This window comes from Danaus plexippus, chromosome 2 (assembly GCF_018135715.1).
Source record: "Danaus plexippus chromosome 2, MEX_DaPlex, whole genome shotgun sequence".
NCBI lineage: Eukaryota > Metazoa > Arthropoda > Insecta > Lepidoptera > Nymphalidae > Danaus > Danaus plexippus.
The window spans coordinates 5,298,167-5,320,055 of NC_083537.1; the positions used below are offsets into that span (position 1 = coordinate 5,298,167).

Consider the following 21,889-nt stretch of genomic DNA (forward strand, 5'->3'; position numbering starts at 1 on the left):
CGATAAAACGATAAAATCTGGTCAAGGAAGCAAATCCCGGAGTCCTTCGGGAAAGCAATCTTTGTCCTCGTTCCCAAAAAAGATCGAGTTACGGATCCGAAAGATACTAGACCGATAGCCTTAACAAAAACCGTAGCTAAAATCTTTTTCTCAGTCCTACAAAAGAGAATGACGCTTTTCATGCTTAACAACAGGTATTTTAGGCCAAATCACCAGAAGGGTTTTTACTGGGGATTTCAGGATGCCTAGAACACAACACTTTGTTGTCGGAGAGCTTAAAAGATGCTAGAAAAAGCGGATACAAAAAGCAGTTTGTTGGATAAACTTAGAGAATGCGTTCGGGTCGATACAACACGAGCTAATGTTATTCGCGCTAAAATGGTATAACTTTCCAACAGTAGTTAGTGATATGATCGCGTCATATTACTCAAAATTAAAGTTTTCTATAATGTCTAAAGAAGGCGTTTCAAAAACTTTGAGATATAATGTAGGGCTATTTCAGGGCTGTTGTTTGTCTCCAATTATATTTAATGTTGTCATTAATATTTTAGTAGATAAACTAATAAGCAACGAGAAAAAGTGGGGTTATCGGTTCAAGTTCAATGACAAATACACAGAATCCATCTTAGCCTTCGCTGACGATCTCGCAATACTGACACGTAACCCCAAACTCTGTCAAGTTCTGTTGGATGAGGTGAATAAATTCTGTGAGTGGACGGACTGATTGAGGATAAAATCAAATAAATGTCACTGTCTGTGTCTCGGTAGGCGAAATACAAAATATACCTCATACGATCCGGGATTATCGTTAGGCGGTCAATGCGTTTCAACGGTTACGGAAAATGCTCCTTTTAAATTTTTTCGGTCGTAATATAGATATATAGGTCGTACTCCATCTTTAGAAGGAATAGTAAATAGCTTTTTCAACGATCTTAACAAGGTCGATAACCAACCGATTAGTAACGTCAAAAAGCTTGGATCTACGATAATTATCTAGTATCACGTTTGAATTGGCCTTTCCTTGTCTATGATTTTAGTAAAACCCTTCTGTCAAAACTAGATGCAAGCGTCGTAAAGGCTTTGAAGTTGTGTCTCGGGCACGCGCTATCGGCTGACTCGTCACCGTTATTCAGGGATCGAAATAATTTTGGGATGAATCTAAAAAGGCCATCGGAACTCTATAAACAACTAAAAGTTTCTAAGACACATATCCTGGGGAAATCCAGGATGACCTTATTACATCACTCCCCAAAGACAATGATGCCCTAGAGCTAGAATCGAGATTTCAATTCCACAACCAGTTTATGATAGGGGCACAAAGTAATAGAGTAGGGTTAGGATCAAGTAGGACAAAGATACGGATATATTAAAGACCTTTATTCGGCAAGACGAGAATTCTAAATATAAGATCCATGCATTGAGCCTAGAAAAGCAGAATGATTGGCTACACATAGGAGATTTTGCATCCCATTGGCACTAAAATGGCGCACTTTAATTCATGATTGGTCGCCAGCACTGCTAAAATTTTATCTCAATGCGTTCCAGATGACTCTCCCAGATCAGAGTAATTTAGTAAGATGGGGAAAAGGCACTGAAAAAACTTGCTACTTTTGCGGGGAGGCAGTTGGAACTGCTAAGCATTTGCTGGTGGGATGTAGGTTACTCCTAGATAGCGGTTAGTACTCGTGTCGTCACGATAGGGTTTTAGAAATCATACGTGAAGTGGTTAGTCTATCGGTAGCAAGAGTGCAAAAAGAAATAACCACAAACCAACGATCAATAGGTTTTGTGAGAGAAGGTACTAGGACTACAAAATCAAACATCCAGCCTTACTCTATTATTAAAGGCTTCGGATTGGACTATAATGATGGATACGTATGAGAAGCAATTTAGAATCCCAGAGGATATTTGTGCGTCGGCCTCCAGACCGGACATATTTTTAAATTCGCGAATTTTATAGAGCGTTGTACTAATAGAGCTCACGGTGCCTTGGGAAACCAATATCCCCAAAGACCATGCTGTCAAGGTCAACAAGTATTTCGAAGTCACTAACGAACTCACTAAGAAAATGTTCGTTGTAAATTTGTACGCGGTAGAAATAGGAGCGAGAGGTATAACAGCCAAATCTTTCTACAACCTGCTAAAAGACTTAGGCCTGTCAAGAACTAACATCAGTTCATTCTTGGAACGTGCGTCGAAGGCAGCCCTAGCAGGCTAGTTTCAAATTTGGTTAGGCAGAGAGAGGAGCTTGGACGGTGGAGGTGAGCGTGAACGTGAGGAAATGAGTATGTTTACGTATTAGCTAAAAAGCAAGGCAGGAAGAGAGATTAATATACAAACGAATTATTCTGAAAAATTGTTGAAATACAGACAAGGTTTTATTAGAAAATAACCTTTGGAAGAAATGTTTTAATGAAATATACATTAAGGGATTTGGTATCAAACTATTCAAAGTTAGTCAGTCTCCTGTAATTTAGTAATTAGCAATAATGAGTACATTATACTATGTTATTATAACTCATAAAATTGATCTGGATTTAATCTATTAATGCTTTTGTTGTTTTAGGAAAAAAATTCTCATAATTGTTATAGGTGTGGTAGATGACAAGACTATTATATTGTCAAGTGTTGATGTAATAATTGAAAATCCAGTCGTGTTCCGGGTAAGTAAGCTTATTTGATATTCTATTAAACACTCTACTAAATCATTTTTAGGAAAATGCTAAAATGCTTTCTGATTTAAAAAGTTATCATTATGTAATTAATTTTGTTTTTATATAATATGTATGTCATATAAGGTACTATGGGACTAACATAACAATTTGTCAAAGTGGGAGAAATAAATGCAAGGAACCATAACCAATATAAACTACACCAAAATGGTATGTATCTGTAATAAAATCTATACATATAATAATCGTTTACGGGGTCAATTCTGTACATTGAAAATAAATGAGTATAAATCCCTATAGGGGCATTCATAGAAGAAACAGATGTCAAAAATGTGATTTTTGAAATTTTTGTCTGTCTGTCTGTTGTACACTTATAACTTAAAAACTACTGGACGGATTTCAATAAAATTTTATATGTGGGTTGCTAATCACCTGATGCAACATTTAGGGTACCTTTTACAGCGGGAAAATGCCTCATTCCCATGGGAATATTTTTAAACTACTTTGAAGCAAACTTATGTAAAGTTTTCATTGAACAGTTAATGGGTTTAATAATGACATGTTGTATTTAATTAATGTATTAATTTCCGAGGGAAAATTCAATCCAATCGGCTCAGTGGTTTAAGTTTTTATACAAATGACAGTGCTACCTACCGGAATCAGTTGTAATCATCCCGTAAGCTAATTAAATACATATCCAAGATAATTAAATCATATATAAGGCGGTTAAAATTTTACAAAAGATGCAAATTTTAAACTGTATTTAACAGAAATTTAAAATCGATAGACAGCGAAATAACAAATTTATATTTTGAGACAATGCCGACAACAGTGTCACCTAATGAGTCTAATAGTAATAATATTTAGAACTAACTCAAAAATCTGCGACTTGTATAGATAAAATTTCAAGCAAATCAGCCCAGCCGTTTAATAGCTTTCATACCAATAGCAGTGCCACCTACCGGGTCAAGCTGCAATCTTCCCGAAAACTAAAGAAATATTTATAGATACATACGAATTACCAACATATTCATTATTATTGTTATTCCTAGGCCTTATCAATGATTAGCAAAACACGATAAGATCGTTCTTACTTACCGTGCGTTCACATACACAGCGTGAACTTGTATGAAGAAATTTTGTATTAAGGTACTTTTTCTACGAGAACAAAGTCGCGGGCACAGCTAGTTTGTAATAAATACAAAATTCACAACTACATCAAATAATTTCATTTACTGCAACTGGTTATCAATAAATTAAAAAACACTTGACTATAAGAGGTTTAATTATATTGCATAATATCTATTCTATGGTTTTAGATACAGTATCCAAATGCTTTAATTTGTGGTCTTCAAGATTCGGCCTTGCTTCATAAGTACAAATAGTAACACCATGCCTATGTCCTGGTGTCCATTCGCCTTTTAATCCGATATAGTATATTTTCGTATTTTCTGCACCAAAGTTGTTGGGAAAATGCATAGTCAAATGTGATACAGATGAGAATGTGACAATTCTGAAAAAACAAAATTATTCTATTTTTAAAACATAACTAATTCTAGAACACTTACCACAAACAGTATAAGTATTAATGACCATGTTGGATATGGCAATTACATACTTTATTTTATTAATAATTTTATTTTAATTCAGCCAAAAACTGTTGGAAACCAATATTAAGTTAAGGAGTGGTCAAAATTACAGAAACTTTAATTTATAAAAGGTAAACAAGGTTTTATTGCTTTCCATTACCAGACCATACCATATTTTTTACATGAGTTGCATAAGATTAAATCAAGGACAAATTCAGAGCTTATTACTTTTAGGGTTAATGTTTTTAATAATAGTTTTTTGACTTAAGACACCTAAAAGTTTATTAATTCGACAAGGATTATAAACTTATATACATAATTTTATCATGCCTTTTCTCTAATCTAATTCCTTTACTTAAAAAAGAAACCAACTTTTTCTAATATTATTGTAATAAGTACTTAAGTATAAAAGATCATACTCACTTTGGACTGTACTCAACAATGCCTTCACTGTCCTTTTGCAGGTCAAACACTTGATCAGGTTCCAAAGTAACATCATCAAATGTCATATTGGGTTTGTTTTTGAAGCTAAAAAAAATATTAGAAGTAACATAATTTTAACATCTTTAAAGAAATTTTAATTCAAAAAGGAAACTCAGTTCACTTTTTTAATTATGGCTTTAATCATTGTCTTACAGCCTTAATTTAGAAGGGTGTGCTTCAGTTTCCTCTGAAGCTATTCTTATGCCTTTCAGTTTGATATTGCCTGTGAAGGGAATATTAAACAATAACTCCTCATCAGCATCACTTTCGACATACTGAAATAGGGTTGATGTATATTAATTATATGTAAGTTGAAAATCTTATTTGTTTTAGAGAATGCTATTCAATATACCAAACAAAAACAAACTCATGATAAATCATATTCTAAGCATGTTACTGTCTCGGAGATAATTTACAAACTTACATGTATTCTATCTAGACGATTATTCCATGGCTTAAATACTGTTTTTCCAGCTCCATCAACACTTTCATTGAGGCATTGCAGATTTTCTTTATCTATTTTTTCAAAAAGATTATATTGCAGACCTAGCTCATCTGAACTTCCGTGGTCATGATCATGTCCATGGCAATGACTATGAGGCATGACAATCAAAATTTACTCTCGCTTCGACTAAAAATAAATAAATATATACACATCTTTGTTATGGAATATATCGTGCATCCATTGATCTTAACACCCTACTTTGTTTTTAACGGTCCCAAAAAATGATGATTCAGCGATTTATGAAATAAATTAGTAAAAATCAATTCAAACAAACCATAAATACTATTTGGACTATGAGTATTTTCTACAATTTTAATTAAAACAGAAATATTTTGATTTAAACTTTTGGTAGGCTCAACTTCACCCAACTCAACCAGGCTCGACTTCAATAAATTTCAATTTTAGCACTTGCAAGTTGCAGTCTGAATAACTAACAGTGAAAACTATTGAAAAAACAGAATTCAATTAAATGATTTTGACAACTTTGACATTTCAACACCGACATATTCTTATCATTAAAAAAATCTTACCTTGATTCTTGGCATTAAATTCGTATGTCCTATTCTATCCTATTGCCTATGCTTAGGCATTAAAGTGCTTGGCATTAAAGTCTTACACCTAGCCCATTGTGTTATCTCGATATCTTATTGACTGAATAGTGAATATACTGTTAACATTTTTTCATACTGATAAATGCTACAAATCAAATATATATTACCAAAATTTACTTTTCAATTTCAATATTACTTTCGAAAACTATAACAAAAGTTATTTAGTTAAGTACATATTTCACAAAGTCAATTTTATCTATCATGACTACTGCTTGTTTTAAAACATAAATCGTTTCCTAACTTTGCAAGTTTCGTAATATTGCGGTGATTATGACTTTTATAATTATAATTGTCTAATTGTGAAGCGTAGCTTTTGATATAACATTTTTTAAACATAAATCTTATCATAGTAAAATTGTACAAGATCTTATTACTTCTAATATATAAATTTTTCGAAGTACTAACATTTCTGTTAGTAAAATTTATTTCTGGTATTTGAAAAGGATATATATTTTTTAAGTTTTCCAAAATAAAGGTTTTATTTAATTAATGATATGCGACTTAGTACAAAAAAAATGGTAATAATCATTTAAACATTGTAGCAACTGACAACATTCAGTCTATGGTGATTAACGTTGTCAATGTCGAAACTTGATTAAATTTGATTCTTGTGATTTCGAGTTCGACTAGCTTTGTGCAGCTCTGTACCAACTTGTAATCTATCTTATAGATAACGTTATTAATGTCAAATGTTTTTTACTGTGTAAAAAATAAAAAGTTAAATATGTCGTTGTTAACTAATTTCAGTATTACTTTCTTTATTGTTAGTTTATTGATATGTTTCATTACTTGCGCTGACAATAATGTTGCTAATGAAAATGAACCCGAAAGTATTACAAAAATAGGACAAGGGGTCGGTCATGTTATGAATATTAATTACTGGTTTGTATAAATGAGACATACATAAATAATTACATTAGTTAAGAACAAATTAGATTATAAATTTAAGATACCTATTAACCTTTGTTATACCGTTTTAGTTACTCATGTGGATACAGAAAAGTTTTTGAAGACTATGCAGGAATAATACAACAAAAATATCCAGAAATTTCTGTTATTGGTGCAAATTATGACCCTCCAGGCATTAACATGTATCTGTCTAGATTGATTGTAAGTAGTTCTGCTTTGTGTAGATTGCATAAATTATAAAGAGAATTAAAATAAATTAATATTTTTTTTACGTAAGTGCTAATAATAATCTATTAAAACAAGACATCATTTATAAATAGTTTTTAGAAGTAAAATAAGAATAAATTTAATTTTAATTGTATGGACAACTACTTTATCTGATTGAACATTAAATGGAAGTGGTTTCTTAAAATAACAATACCTCTTTTAAATATCAATCTTAATAGGATGGGATAGTATGTTGTTAATATTCAATTTTGAAGCAAAGAAAGGAATAAAAATTCTTATCATCTGTTGATAAAATTGTGTAGAACTACTTTAATAAAATCTTTGTAAACACATGATCTTTTATGTTGAAATTAATTTAATCTTATTACAGGGTTTTGGCAAAATGATTTTAATCATGTGCATCTTGAGTGGTGTTAATATTTTTGCCTGGTTAAACAAACCACAACCGGCCTGGTGGAATTGGTGCCTTGAGAACAAGTTATATGCTTGTATGATGATGTTTTTCTTGGCCAACATGATTGAAGGTCAACTAGTGTCGTCGGGTGCATTTGAAATATCTCTTAACAATATCCCCCTATGGTCTAAATTAGAAACTGGAAGAATTCCACAACCACCCGAACTATTTCAAATTATTGATAACACATTACAATTCTCAAAAATGGATATGAGTAATAACTTTGCAATAAATTAATATAAAAAAAAAATATGCTTTATGTTCTGTGGCATTTTTTTAGATGTACATAAAACTATATCTGTATAACTTTAAGAACATTAGTAAAAAAAATTTTTTTTTAAACAGCATATTCTCTATATTTCAAATAAAAACTGTTGCAGCTGGCCATAGTTCAAAATAAAGTAATATAACATGTATTGTGTATATATTATTTGAATTATGTAAATAAAAACTGAATGTTTTGTTGACCTTAATTTGAATTGAAATTAATTCTCTTACTCTACTAGGAAAATACAAAGACATAATTATACAAACAGATGTCAGTAACTCGAGAAATTTAATTTAAATTGACTTGTTACTTCGAGGGTATACCAAATTTCTTAAATATGGATAAAAATTATTCTTCAGAACTTAAAAATTGTTTCAGACGCTAAGTTGGTTTTAAAATATCTTGTTTTTAGCTCATAATTTTTATGCACAAATCAACAATATTCTTAAAAGAAAAGAACGGGATTAGAAATGATGGTGTCGAATTACATTTTATTATGGATAAAAAAATATGTTTACGCATTAATAAAACATGTATTATGATCTGTTTGAAGTGTGTTTCATAAGCACAAAAACCCATAGATAAGCCACAAAATGTTATAACAACATTTTTATTTACAAATATTCGTCGTAATAATTATTTCAGTGTCATAGATGACGCTCAGATGACAACTATTAAATTAATTTTATTATGCGAGTTGAGTGTGACACATTGGGCAGGCGTGTCGCAGGACGAGCTCGTGTTGTTGGGCTTGAGATTCACACCGATTACACGACCACGTGGTGTGAGATATCAATGGGCGACCAGATACGACGCAACCCGGGAACGAGCTCGAACATCCAGGACACGATGACACCCTGTGTACAAGTGAACATAATAATGTTACAAATGACCTCTGTACAGATTATATAATATGAAAAGTAAAAACTTATTTAAAAGCGAAAAGTTGAGTTCACCATAGATTATAAACATTATATAGTTATCTATCAAGTGTTCTTGATATGATTAAACGGGAAGAATCTCTTGTTACCAAAAAGAATAGTTATATTTTGTTAAATATTAGCCCTATCCTTAAGCCCGTACTTTCAGTATCAAATCTATCAGGTTGTGTTATTATACATTTTTTAATTCAAAGTGAAAGGTGTATTTTTTCAAATATTTTTGTTTTACATAGATAATCGGTATTTAATTAATCCAGCGGTCATTCAACTACATTGTTAGTACCTACTGTTTAACAAACTGATTTAAAGCAATTAGTTGATAATTAGTGGCAATGAAATCATATTATAATTTTCTTTAAATTAAAACACTTCCCTATCGCTTAAAATGGTTTAGAAATGTATAGTTTTAATGTATTTTAAATTTTAATGTTATTTAGGTTACATTTATTTGAGTTCACACCATCCTGATAACAACGCTTCGTATGCAAATATCAGGACGAATCTCAGTAAACAATCTTTATCATGGCTCTTGACAACATAAAAAAATTATATTGAAGTGTATGTTTAAATTTCGAATTAAGAGCTTTTGTTCATTCATATTATAATATATGAGTATGAAAGTATACGGGTACGATATCTTAAAAATACTTTTTTTATTGTTTATCCATTTGTTTCGACTAATCTCCTGAACATCGAATCTGAAGATAATTTCACGTGCAGGTAGGTCGGGTCTTAGGGAGTAACTTAGGCAAATTTTTACTCGATTTCTTTAATGGAAGGAAATTCTCAATTCGACTTCAAGTTTGTTACGCTATTAGACCTTAAATTATGCCGATATCAGTGATTATTGTTTAACGAAAACTTATACCTGATTATGATAACGCTTTATGATGTTTTAAAATGTCGTCAAAGCCGCAGGCAACAACTAGTTCTAAGAATGTTTACGTAATAATACCTCTGTTAACATGTTTTCGTCGTGAAGCTTAGATAAAGTATAACATATAAATATATAGTTATCAAGTTTGTGATATCTATATTGTTATAATGACCATATATACACGAAACATTTTCTCTCTCTCTCTCCTTTTCATCTTCATAATAATAAGATTCCTACAAATCACTTATTTCAGTGCTAGGATAAACAAATTGCTTCGGAGTAACAAAACTTACCAATCCGGTATATTCATCTGACAATGAGGGCATTCTATTTTGTTGGACTTGGCATCCTTCGGTTTACATCTGCTGAATATTTCAATGGCGATTGTCTCGAATACCTCTGGCTATAAGACGATATAAAGTATTAATTAATAAAATTTCCTTATTCATTACGTCCTAATAATGTGCCATACCTACGTCTAATGCTTCAAGCTTTATCAACGCTTTTGAGCAAAGGTCGAAAGCCCTCGCTTGTAGTGCTATGGCTGCAATTGTACACCAGGCCTGTTGATATAAAATGAACAGTTTAAATTATTGTTTCATATAAATAATTCTTAGTCATTGTTAAAGCTATTGAACTGATATATTTATTGCGTATAAATGAAATCATAAAAATATGTAAAAACATAGCATTACTATATATTATTTATTAGACTAGAAACATAGATATGTTTTAACTTAATCACGAAACTTAGCTGACGTTTACACATCTCATGATTAGATGATTGTAAAATGAAATAATGGCAGTTAATTTGAAGGTAGACGGAGAATGTTAGTAAAGACACTGTACTGGCCTGTAAGTGCTGTGTTTCGTGTAGTGCTGGCAGGACGTCCATTAGACGGGCGGCGAGGCGTAGGGCAGCGGGTCCTCCGCCCCCCGCAGCCGACGCCGCGGCACAGAACCAGTGCTGTGCTCGAGCTGCACGCCAGCACGAACCAGCCTCACGACTCTTACCACCGTCTGCATATTTAACACAAGTAACCATAGCTTGATTACATTGGATCCTAACAACTATGGAAATTTTTAGGAAATGTCGCGCCGGCTTAATATGGCATAAACGAACGAATCGAATATTCTAGAATGTTCTCGACATCCAACGGGCAGCGCCATCTCGTGACGAATGGGCGAACTGTTAGCTTAACGTTTACTAGAATATTCCTATTGTCCACATATTTGTAAACAAGATTATTAGTATTAACGATTCATTTTAATAATTCCCTATATAATTACCAACTGCGTGTTGACTGTACAGATGTCCCGCTAGGACATATAGCTTCTTGATCCGCAACGGTGAAGACGCTTTAGCCGCTTCCGCATTCGCCATCTGACACGTTTTGAATTATTAGATACTAATAAAGTTACCTTATAAGATAAATAATAATTAAGATTTACTTGAAACGCCATAGCCGCTGCCTGCAGTGTGCGTCCGGATTCTTTTAACTGCGCTATGGCTTGTATGGAAGGCTCTTGAATGCTGTCTATTTTTTTGTCGACGCCGGATCTATTTTCCTATATATAGGATTTATTAACCGCTTATTATTTTATTATTTATTTATGGATAACTATTTTCATTTCGCAAAAATATACTCGTTCCACCTTAGCGTGTCTCGGGCTTCCTGATATTAGTTTTGACAGGGATTCATTGTCTTCCAACGCCATGTAACATTTCTTGAGGCCGTCTATGTTGTTTGACATATTGTAATATTCAATAGCGCTTGTCCTAACATGAAAAGTTAAAAATTACAATGCTGATTTATCTTATGGATACAGATAAGATAAATACAGTGACACCCGGCTAATGAGACCGTAACACTTGCAGATTTGTCTCACTTATAATTATATAGTTATTTCACTTAACCAGTGTCTCGAATATGATTCATTCAACAGACTCCATTAATTGAAGCCAGAGAATGGTTTGTTTCAGTTGTAAAGCTGCTATTAATTATCTAAATGCAGTTTTTTAGACATATGAATGTCCTACACAAAAAAGTAAACATAACATATCAATAATAAAATTCAAATTTTACAAATACACTTACTTATGGTACAGCAAGATTGAAACTGAAGATCTTTGATACTTACAACCACTTGCGTAGTTAACAAGACATATACGGATGGAATGAGAATAAGTAACTAACAAAACAATGTAACAAGTCACGGAGGTCAATGCATATAAAATTCACAATGACCAAGTTACAGAGGAAACTATCATGATAAATCAGGAAGAACGAATCCTAGATTTCCTTCATTCTGACCTGACCTGACTCCTGGGCATGAGTTCCAGTTATGAAGCCCTCTCACTTATCCAGGTCCCACTTAACTAAGTATCAATGTAAATCGTTATATATGAAGAATTATCCCATATACATATATTGATATTATTTCCTTAAAATTATTCAGTAATTTTCTGACTTCATATGTATAGTACAAACCAGTTTTGTCTGTCAATATAATAATCGCCAATGTTACTGTAAGCTTGTTTAACTTGAGCCTCCGTCGTTGTGACTGACATCTTTAGGAGCTCCACCACACGGAACCAATGTCCCAAACGCTTTCGTAAAGCGATAGCCAGATCACTGAAACGTACAAACAAAATTTTCAAGCTCCACTAATTTTGATCTAGATTTCTTCGTGATCATGTTACATATAATATATTTTTTTCTTCTAGACTAGTACTCAATATAACGTTAAATATTTTGCATTACTGTGACTACCCTACAAAATACAACAAACAAAAGTACAAATAGCCAATCATTACAACATAGTATTTTTTGTTAGTTTTTCTATATATGAGGAGTTTGTTATCACTACAATATAATATTAATCTGACCGCCTGTCTTCATCGTGGTATATCTGTTCAGCGGCATCGAAGTCTTTGAAGTATGCCAGTATGTCCGCCTTCTTGAGAGCCGCGGAGTGTAGACCGTTGAGTCGCCTGACTGCTCTCACCCCGGCGTAGTCGTTTCGTCTAACGAACGCAGCCTCCGCAGTCTCCAAAGACGACGTATCCAGCTTCTTCAATGCAGCCTCAGCTAATAGTAACCTGATGTTATTTTATAATAATTATAGTATAATGTCAGTGATTAAACCAGATCATGCAAAATAATTTATATATCGATATCACACCAAATCTTGCGCGTGCTGATTATTTAATTTTATATTAGGTATGCGTTAATGTCATGTAACATATATCTCAATATTGTCTTAGTGTTCAATATAATAATAGTATTAACATGTGTATAAGAATTGAATTGATAAATAACATTGTAAACAAAATGCAGTATGAAACCCCGGAGTTGAATTGTTATTAATGGTACTGGACAAGATGACTTAAGTTGAATTTGAAAGTTGATAGGAATAGAAACATTTTCAAACGTTTGATTTATATAGTTTGCTTGCTGGGTAATCGAGAATTAGCTTTCCGCGGTCACGACGAATCCACTTCATCATTAAATAAAGGCGATTTTCATCAGCTTGTTGATTTGTTAGCTAAATATGATGAAAATATGGCGTCACATTCACAGTCAACATTGACTAGATCGTTCACGGGGTTATCAAATAGAACTCGAAATTATTTTATTTTTATTTTATATAAATGTATATACGTAATGTATATACGTCGAGATAAAAAAAAAATAAGCGGAACCGATTTTGTCGCTATTGTGGTCGATGAAACTCAAGATGTTAGTGGGTATGAACAGCTCGTAGTCGTTTTAATGTACTTTCGTGACTCAGAAGTAGTTGATAGATTCATAAAATATATAGATGCTAGTTCTGATCGGACTGCTGTAACTTTATGCGCGAATATGTTTTAGAGGAATTTAATTTTTTAAATAAATTAGATGCTCAAACTTATGATGGGGCAACGGTTTTATCTTCCGAGATTAATGGAGTTCAGTGCTTATTAAAACAAAAACGCCCACGCGCGTCGTATGTTTGGTGTTCAGCCCATGTACTAACTCTTATTCTTTCAAAATCTTTTTGAACGAGTTTCTGAGACCAAAAATTTCTTTTAGTATAGTACGGACAGTAGCAAATTTTTTTCATGATAATACTAAAAGAACCGTGCAATATAACGAATATACTCAATGGCGTAAACTACGCCGTGCCTCCGAAACACGTTGGGTTTATCACTCTCGAACGAATGTCTTTGCGACGCAACTCAATAACTTGATAGGTTTGTTTGAGCATATGCTGGAAAATCATGATAACTGGGATGACGAAACATTAACACAAGTTTCTTTTCTTTTAAATAATTTAAAAGTAATTGAATTCAATTCTTTACTGCATACATTTTCGGATATATTTTCCGAAACAGACATTCTTTATGATATATTGGAGGAAAAAAAGCTTGTGACATTGTTTGCTGTGCTAGAAAAATTACTGAATTTTAGAGTTTCATGGAACAGTATAGAGATAAGTTTTCCATAAAATATAACTTTATATTAGAATCAAACTGTGACCGACCGGAAAGAAAACGCGGCGTTGACGATGTTCAATAGTATTACAGACGAGTGTCGTTGTCGCTATAAAAATTTTAAAGACCTTAAGTTTTTCAAATTACTCGCTAAAGAAAATTATGCTTCGTATTGCTATAAATTTCCAGACGAATCGGTCGTCGATGTCCTTAATACTTATGACCATACGTTCAACGCGGATCGGCTCAGGAACGAGCTCCGATGTGTTTATAAATCAGATGAATTGAAGACATTAGGAATATTTGATCTTATTCAAAATTTACATACAAATAATTTAACAGCCATATTTCCTGAAGTTTACAAATTAGAAAAATTAATTTTAACGATTCCAGTGAGTAGCGCGTCAACTGAACGTTCATTTTATTGCCCAAAAAGAATTCCTACACATTTAAGAAACACACAGGGCCAAAGTAGACTCACAGATTCATCGCTAATAGCAGTTGAAAAAGAACTTATGACTATTTTGAAACGATCCTGTAATTTTTACGAAGACGTTATACAAAATTATTTAATAAAATATAGGAGCGTTGATTTAGTTTATAAACAGTAAGGGATTATTTGTTCATGTGCTCAAAGTAAGCATTCCTAACACCCCATGGACTTTATAAAGGCCACTTTGTATATCATTTAAATGACTTGTTTTACCATCAATCGTTTATTTGAGCATCAATTTATTAATGGTGGCCCCAAACAAACATTAAATGATCCTCATCCTGGCTATGCAGTTGAACTCATTTATTATTAGAAGGTACTGAAATATTGCTGAAAATTGGTAACTTTTTTTTCAATCATATATTCTGCTTACCTTACACCAAATCTATATGCATGCCACTGTTATAAAATGTATGTCTATCTGTAATTTTTAATACGTTGAGCGACAGCACCAATAAAAATAATTATTTTTAAAACTGACAGTATTTATTATTAGTAGACATTTTTTTTCTGGCAACATTAAAGTTAAAATGTTTCAATAGACTCAAAAGAACTCGAATCTAGAGCAGTTAAAATATTTACAAAAAAAGTGTTACCATAGCTTCGGATGAGGGTTATCCTTGATGAAGTCCTCGGCTTCTTTCAATCCCACTTTCTCTATGAGCTGTCTCGTGTCTCTCAACGACTTCACTTCCATCCTGACCACATGCTGCGGCGTACACTTGTCCGTTATGCTATCTAACAGCGCGCAAGTTATTTCTAGATCCTGGAATAGTTATATTATACATCAATTTTAATCATATTGTTAATTCTAAAGAGAAAATATTTTTTGATAACAATCAGGAGTATATTTCATTTTTTTTAGTAATGAGTAATTTGAATCAATAATAAAAACATGAAAATATTCACATAGGATTTATAATCTGTATATATTTATAATCTGTATGTTTTGCAAAAAAATCCACTATGTATATATATGGGTAAAAATCCACTATGTATATATATGGGTAAAAATCCACTATGTATATATATGGGTAAAAATCCACTATGTACACTACCGGTCAAAAGTTTGAGACCACTATAAAAAAGTGGAGAAAAAGAAATAAAAGTCAATATTTTTAATACTTTTTGAAAAATAGTTTTTATTTTCATGTTGCTCACAAGATTCAAAATTAAAATTATATTACATGAAGTCTTGAAAAATACTATGTTTGAAAAAATACACAAGTGTTTTTATACACATTTTTCATCAAAATAGCCTCCTTTACATTTAATGACCTGTTTAACCAACCTTGGCATGCGAGCAATTAATTTAATTATGGTTTCTTGCGAGATATTACTCCAGCTTTCTTCTAATGCTTTCCACATGGCCTGCTGTGAAGAAGGACATTGTTCCCGGACGTTTCGGTCCAGCTCTTCCCACAAAAGCTCTATAGGGTTAAGATCGGGGCTTTGGGGTGGCCATGTCATATTTTTCAACACCTTTTCTGATTGTTTATTGTCTAAATAGCCCCTACATAATTTTGAACTATGCTTAGGATCATTGTCTTGTTGAAAAATAAATCCTTTGCCGATTAACCTAAGCCCGGAGGGATAGCATTTTTCTCCAAAATTTCTTTATACTGCTCCTTTTTCATAATTCCTTTAATTTGCACCAGATTTCCAGTTCCATAGCCTGAGAAGCAACCCCAGATCATAACAGATCCGCCACCATGCTTGACAGTCGGGACTACACACTGTGGCATCATCTTTTCTTCGGCAGAACGTCGAACGAAAATTCTTCTTTTTGAACCGAATATTTCAAATTTAGATTCGTCACTCCAAAGTACTTTTTTGAAATCTTCTTCGGTCCAGTCTCGATGGGCTAGGGCCCATTGCATCCGTTTTTTCTTATTCTGCGGTTTTAGAAGAGGTTTTCGAACAGCAACGCGACCAAACAAGTTGGCGTCTCGCAACCGTCTTTTCACTGTAGATACTGACACAGGTTTTTCCCGAGACCTGTTGACTTCAACACGAATTTGTGGGGCCGTTAGGCGTCTATTTCGCTTGCTGGTTACCACAATAAACTTGTCTTCACTAGAAGTAGTAGCTCTTGGTCTTCCGGAGCGCGGACGATCTTGATTACTGCCAGTTTCTTTGTACCGCACAATACTGCGATGAACACAAGTCTTCGATAACTTGAGTTGAGATGCAATCTCACGTTCAGATTTGCCTTCTTTATGGAGAACAACGATGGCAGCTCGCGTTTCAATACTAATTTCGCGAACTTTACCCATTTTAGAGACGTCTTCACTGTAGGAACAACGAAATCAGATTACCTGCAGATATTCGTAGATAACCATGAAAATATGGGGTTAAAATAAAAATTCTAAAATATTTTAAGAATTTAAAACAATCGCATTGTAAGTTAAAGTAAAATAAAATAATTGTCAGTTGCTGCAACGAGGTAATAATTTTTTTGACAGGCAATTATCATCGGACTCTTCCTGGGCTCACATTGAGGTTTGGAAACAATGGTTGTTTATTGCCTTTTTCTTATCTTAAATACAAAAGAATAAGCTTTAGGTGATCTTTATAAACAATAGAATATGCAGGTGTGCAGATTACTTTTTATCACCAATGTTTTGAAAATATTTACTAATAACAAAAGTTCTTTATTAGTGGTCTCAAACTTTTGACCGGCAGTGTATATATATGGGTAAAAATCCACTATGTATATATATATGGGTAAAAATCCACTATGTATATATATGGGTAAAAATCCACTATGTATATATATGGGTAAAAATCCACTATGTATAGTGTATGGGTAAAACTGATTAATATTAGAGAGGGTTGTTTGACCTTGAAGTCACAGAGGTAACCGTTAGCTGTTAGAGGTTCCTCGGGCTGGCCGTCTCTCAGTACATATATACGATTCTTCTCCGCCAGCGCCAAGAGGGATGAGTTATCTGAAGCCCAGCGCGCGGCCCACGCCTCCCTAGTACGAATGGAGGACCACAATCGATTAATAATTAGTCGATTTGAAGCTTTATTCTAATCGATATCAATACATATCATAAAACAAATCCCTCGCCATGTCTGTCTGTCTGTCTGTTCGCGATAAACGGAAAAACTACTGCACCGATTATCAAACAGTTATCACCACTCGATAGAGTGATTATCGAGGAAGGTTTTAGTATATAATTTGTTAAGTTTTTGTATTTATTTGTATGTACGTTAACGGTATTTGTTGAAGATGTCGGGAAAAGACAGTCTACAGAAAAGTCCACGGTGACATTTGTCTATACCTAAAGGAGAACATACTATATCCATTTCACAACTTTTAAAAACTGACATTCCTAAAGCGTTTATTGGAAAGCTATTTACATGAATACGGTATTAAGTCTTATCAAAATAAATTACTTCGTTTTCAAGCCTACATCAATATCAGTAAATTGCTCTTTAAATCACTGAAATCGGGCATACCATTTGAAAGTTATCAATGCATGAGTTTAATAATTCTCAAAATTAAATAGGCCATTTTATATTTTTTGTAAAAATCCCGTGCGAAGCCGGGGCTGGTATCTAGTTGAGTATAAAATTGTATAAAATATATTTAACATATTAAATGACAATTATATTGTATCCGTTTTCACATTAAACATATTATATCATTATTTAAGGACAGTCTTACCTTCGTACCGCTTGTCCAACACTGACGTTATGTGCCATTTCCGTCTCAAGAATGAAAAGGGAACCAGGCTGGTCGATTACGAAAAATTTACTGAAAAAAAAATAGTTATAATTATTTATTAATTATATATTAATTAAGGCGACGACAGTATGTTATTTTCTAACCTTGAATTTGAGTTAAGGCCAAGCTTGTAAGGTTTCGTATTCATATTGATGGATGTAATTTTCTTGAAGTTCAACATAGAGAACAATAGAATCGTGCCTGAATCTCTTCCTATAAGTAAATGTGTGTCTGAACATGAGATACAACATATCGTATCATCGTGGAAGCCAGCCTCACTCTTTGTGACAGGACTACCGTCAGCATAGAAAACTTGCTCAGTTATACCTATAATATAATAAATTTAAAAAATTTTTTACTTATATACATAACATTTATATCTACTCAGATTACAAGAAGGAGATGGAAATATACATGTCTAACAGTATTTATTCATAATATTATAAATTATTTCACTTTTGGCTACTTTTAGTAAAATTCATTTTAATAAAATAAAATTCATTCATTCAAATAATTTCACTAGCACCATCTAGTACACTTACAGTTCCAATTTGTTTAAATTTTAAAGATTTTTTATAACTAATCAAATTTTTTTTCCAACAAAAACTAAATATTATGTTTATAAAAAAAGAATCATATGCCTTATATATTTGCATAACGACTCACGCGGTCTTGAAGGTATTGAAAACTTCCATATCATGAAGGATTCTTTGGAGGCTGCAACGGCTATCGCTTTACTATTAATTGTGACAAAAGATATCGGCATAGTAATTGCTTTGGCTGGAATGCAACAAAAATTATATATTATTTCAAATATATATATATATGTATATATATATATATATATGTATATATATATATATATACTTTTCTTAGTTAAATGAAGCGACTTACCATCACACTGGATCCCTTGTTGGTTGGATATGATAAGAGCAGTCAAAGTTGCTATAATGCAGTACTCGTCGACGCCATACATGTCCACTACGTCGGGAATGTGGTTTACCCATGACTGTAATAAATTATATAGTATACAGAAAATATCAATAAAGAAAATGAATATTATATGATCCGATATTATCTATCTAGATGGCCTGACTAAGTATTAAGTAGTCAACTAAAACCTCAATGCCAGGATTGACAAATATGTTACAGTAGCTATACCTGATGAGTGAGAGTATCCCAAAATGTGACAGTATCAGTTCCGGAGACGTATGCCAGCGTGTTCCCATAGAAGGCGTACTTGTGGTCCGGCTTGACGTTCGCGAAGTATATGAAACTATCTATAGTGACGGCCAGGCGGAGTGAGCGCTGCTCCCAGCAGAGGGACTGCATGCAGCCGCCGGACACGCGCAGCGACCGGATATGCTGAGATAAGAATGTGGAAGAGATTAAAGTTCCATCTATGATCAAAGCTTCAAAAACAAAGATAAAGATAAATGTTTCATTCATATCATCATCATTCATTCATATAGTCAGCTAGATCATCCGTGATTTACTGTTCTTTTTTCCAAGACAGGCAGACTAAGATCCACATTCTTCAGGGAGATATGTACCTACTTTAAGAAGATTTATATAATAATACATGTCACTTGATACAAAACAATTATAACAAGTGATTGATTAAAATAGAATTATAAATGTTATCTCCAAAGTAGTTTAAAATAAAAAAAAATTCTAAAATAAAATCTTGTTTTCATAATACAAGATAAACATCTTACTGAATACATTTCGACTTTCCGGTAGACTACAGTGAAAGAAATTTATAACAGCCATTCATGCTGACATACCTCTCCATATGCACTAAAGAACTGTACAACATTGGCTTGATCTTGAGTTTTTCCAGCCACACCTAATATGGTTCCATTGTGATTCCAGTGACCGTCTATTATTGTCATGTTTGTATCAACCACTACACTCTCTGTAAACACATTGTTAATATAAACAGATTTTTTAGTTACGATTTTCCAAAATTAAAATAAAGACATGGATTTTATTTCTCTTCCATGCTTTATTAAAATATATAAAAAACATGAAAATAATGAAAATTAGACAGAATTCATATATGTATATGTATTTTTTTAAATATAATATAGTTACCTTCTTCAGTGATATTTTTCATAAGATGCATCAGTCCATTTTTGTAACATATAAATAAAACTGGTCTATTGGCTGGTGCTCTTCCGGAATACCAGTCCATACAGATTACATCAGTTGATCCTGACACTTCATTATTTCCTACTGGCATCTGTGCAGTTAAATTTTAACTTTAACATCAGGACAATAAAGTTTATAACATTCAACTAAATGAATTCTACCATAAAGTTTCCTTGATCATCATATAAATGAAGTTCTCCATTGGAAAGGGCAAAAAGTAGTAATGAGTTATCTGGGGACCATTGAACAGCTTTAAGACCTGGACCCTTTATATCCTTGCCCCAAACTCGTGACCCATCTACTGAACCCACAATTACTGCACCTGTGAAATTATTGAAACAAAATTAATCATACTTATTGTATCTAGGAATGTCTGGTTTGTTATGATGCAAAGATTCCCATAATCTTGTAATTATCAGGTCGACAGTAGAGACTAGAAATATCATAAAATATCTCTTTATTCACTATCAAATCAAATCAAATTAACAATCTTACCATCTTCATAAGCTATACAAATTTTCTGTCCATCAGAACCCCATGCCATCCCTGATACTGTAGACTTATTTCTGTTATTTATCATTTCCTCATACCATGATCCCTAAATTATATGGAAATAACAATTATAGTGCCAATGAAAAGACAATAGACGTAAATAAAAACTCTAAAACCTTATATAACATCCACACTATGATAACTCCATGTTCATCGCTGGTCGTCAACTTTTGAAATACCTCATTCCAGATCGCACAACAAACTCTTCCTGTGTGACCTTCTAAGCTGAGATTCATAGAGAGGTTACCACTTCCACCTAAACAAAATTATTTTTCATTTTATATACTCATCTTTATAATAGTAATTGAAAATTATTTTACATGATGTTATATGTAACAAGCTGGGGCTAACCTGACTCTAATTTTAAAACTTTTAGCATTCCATCCTCTCCTCCAACAGCTATATATCCCGATGAATGATTCCATGCCAGGCAAGAAACATTTGATTGTTTTGGAATAGCAATCTATAATGTAAAGAATATAAACCTAATAAGATTTTTAAATGTCGTAAGAGTCATTATTCTTGAAATATTATTTTTACTTAAGGAAATATAATTTCATTTGATAACCGAATCATTCAAATTAATTAAACATAACTAAGTACTATTATACTAGATATATATGGTATAATACTATCAGTTTTTGTATGATAGGATGTTTTTTAATTGTTATATATGTAAAATATACCTTTTTACTCATATATATAAACATTCTTGTTTAATTTATTATTTAAAGTTATTAATTAATGTTCTAGCTCTAAAATCGAGCTTTTGATAAGTCAAGCTTTTCCAATGTGACATAAGTAGCTTCTGTTTACAATAACTTTACCACCGTTGCCTGGTTACCAAATTTACTTGCCACTGCATATTAAGGAATTTAAAAAACTTTTTTTTTATATAATACAATATAATAATAAAACATTAATAATTATTATAAAACCT

The 21,889-nt window shown here is 32.6% G+C and overlaps 3 protein-coding genes across 4 annotated transcripts; 1 reads left to right on the plus strand and 2 right to left on the minus strand.

The window, feature by feature from the left end:
* Positions 1-3,939: 3,939 nt before the first annotated feature.
* On the minus strand, positions 3,940-5,717 carry LOC116765279 (PITH domain-containing protein CG6153). Of its 2 annotated transcripts, none has more exons than XM_032654715.2 (5): positions 5,524-5,717; positions 5,169-5,375; positions 4,898-5,019; positions 4,685-4,789; positions 3,940-4,185 (listed from the first exon to the last, which is right to left on the minus strand). In XM_032654715.2, exons 2-5 carry the CDS (start codon positions 5,346-5,348, stop codon positions 3,975-3,977), a joined length of 618 nt encoding a protein of 205 aa, XP_032510606.1. In that variant the 5' UTR covers positions 5,349-5,375; positions 5,524-5,717; the 3' UTR covers positions 3,940-3,974. The 2 variants fall into 2 exon arrangements, with proteins under 2 accessions (XP_032510606.1, XP_032510607.1); XM_032654716.2 differs by having other exon boundaries at positions 5,448-5,717.
* Positions 5,718-6,454: 737 nt separating this feature from the next.
* On the plus strand, positions 6,455-7,867 carry LOC116765286 (thioredoxin reductase-like selenoprotein T homolog CG3887). The gene is made up of 3 exons (XM_032654725.2): positions 6,455-6,742; positions 6,841-6,970; positions 7,368-7,867. The coding sequence occupies exons 1-3, from the start codon at positions 6,543-6,545 to the stop codon at positions 7,686-7,688; spliced, it is 651 nt and encodes a 216-aa protein (XP_032510616.1). The 5' UTR covers positions 6,455-6,542; the 3' UTR covers positions 7,689-7,867.
* A 316-nt stretch (positions 7,868-8,183) lies between these two features.
* LOC116779708 (WD repeat-containing protein 35) lies at positions 8,184-21,758 on the minus strand. The gene is made up of 23 exons (XM_061529719.1): positions 21,636-21,758; positions 21,301-21,412; positions 21,066-21,205; positions 20,893-20,995; positions 20,559-20,719; positions 20,341-20,488; positions 20,031-20,161; positions 19,405-19,608; positions 19,138-19,252; positions 18,910-19,023; positions 18,348-18,570; positions 18,184-18,273; positions 17,352-17,487; positions 15,104-15,273; positions 12,428-12,640; positions 12,030-12,173; positions 11,194-11,317; positions 10,990-11,106; positions 10,828-10,921; positions 10,391-10,557; positions 10,014-10,100; positions 9,831-9,940; positions 8,184-8,576 (listed from the first exon to the last, which is right to left on the minus strand). Exons 1-23 carry the CDS (start codon positions 21,657-21,659, stop codon positions 8,408-8,410), a joined length of 3,096 nt encoding a protein of 1,031 aa, XP_061385703.1. The 5' UTR covers positions 21,660-21,758; the 3' UTR covers positions 8,184-8,407.
* Between the last annotated feature and the right edge of the window lie 131 nt (positions 21,759-21,889).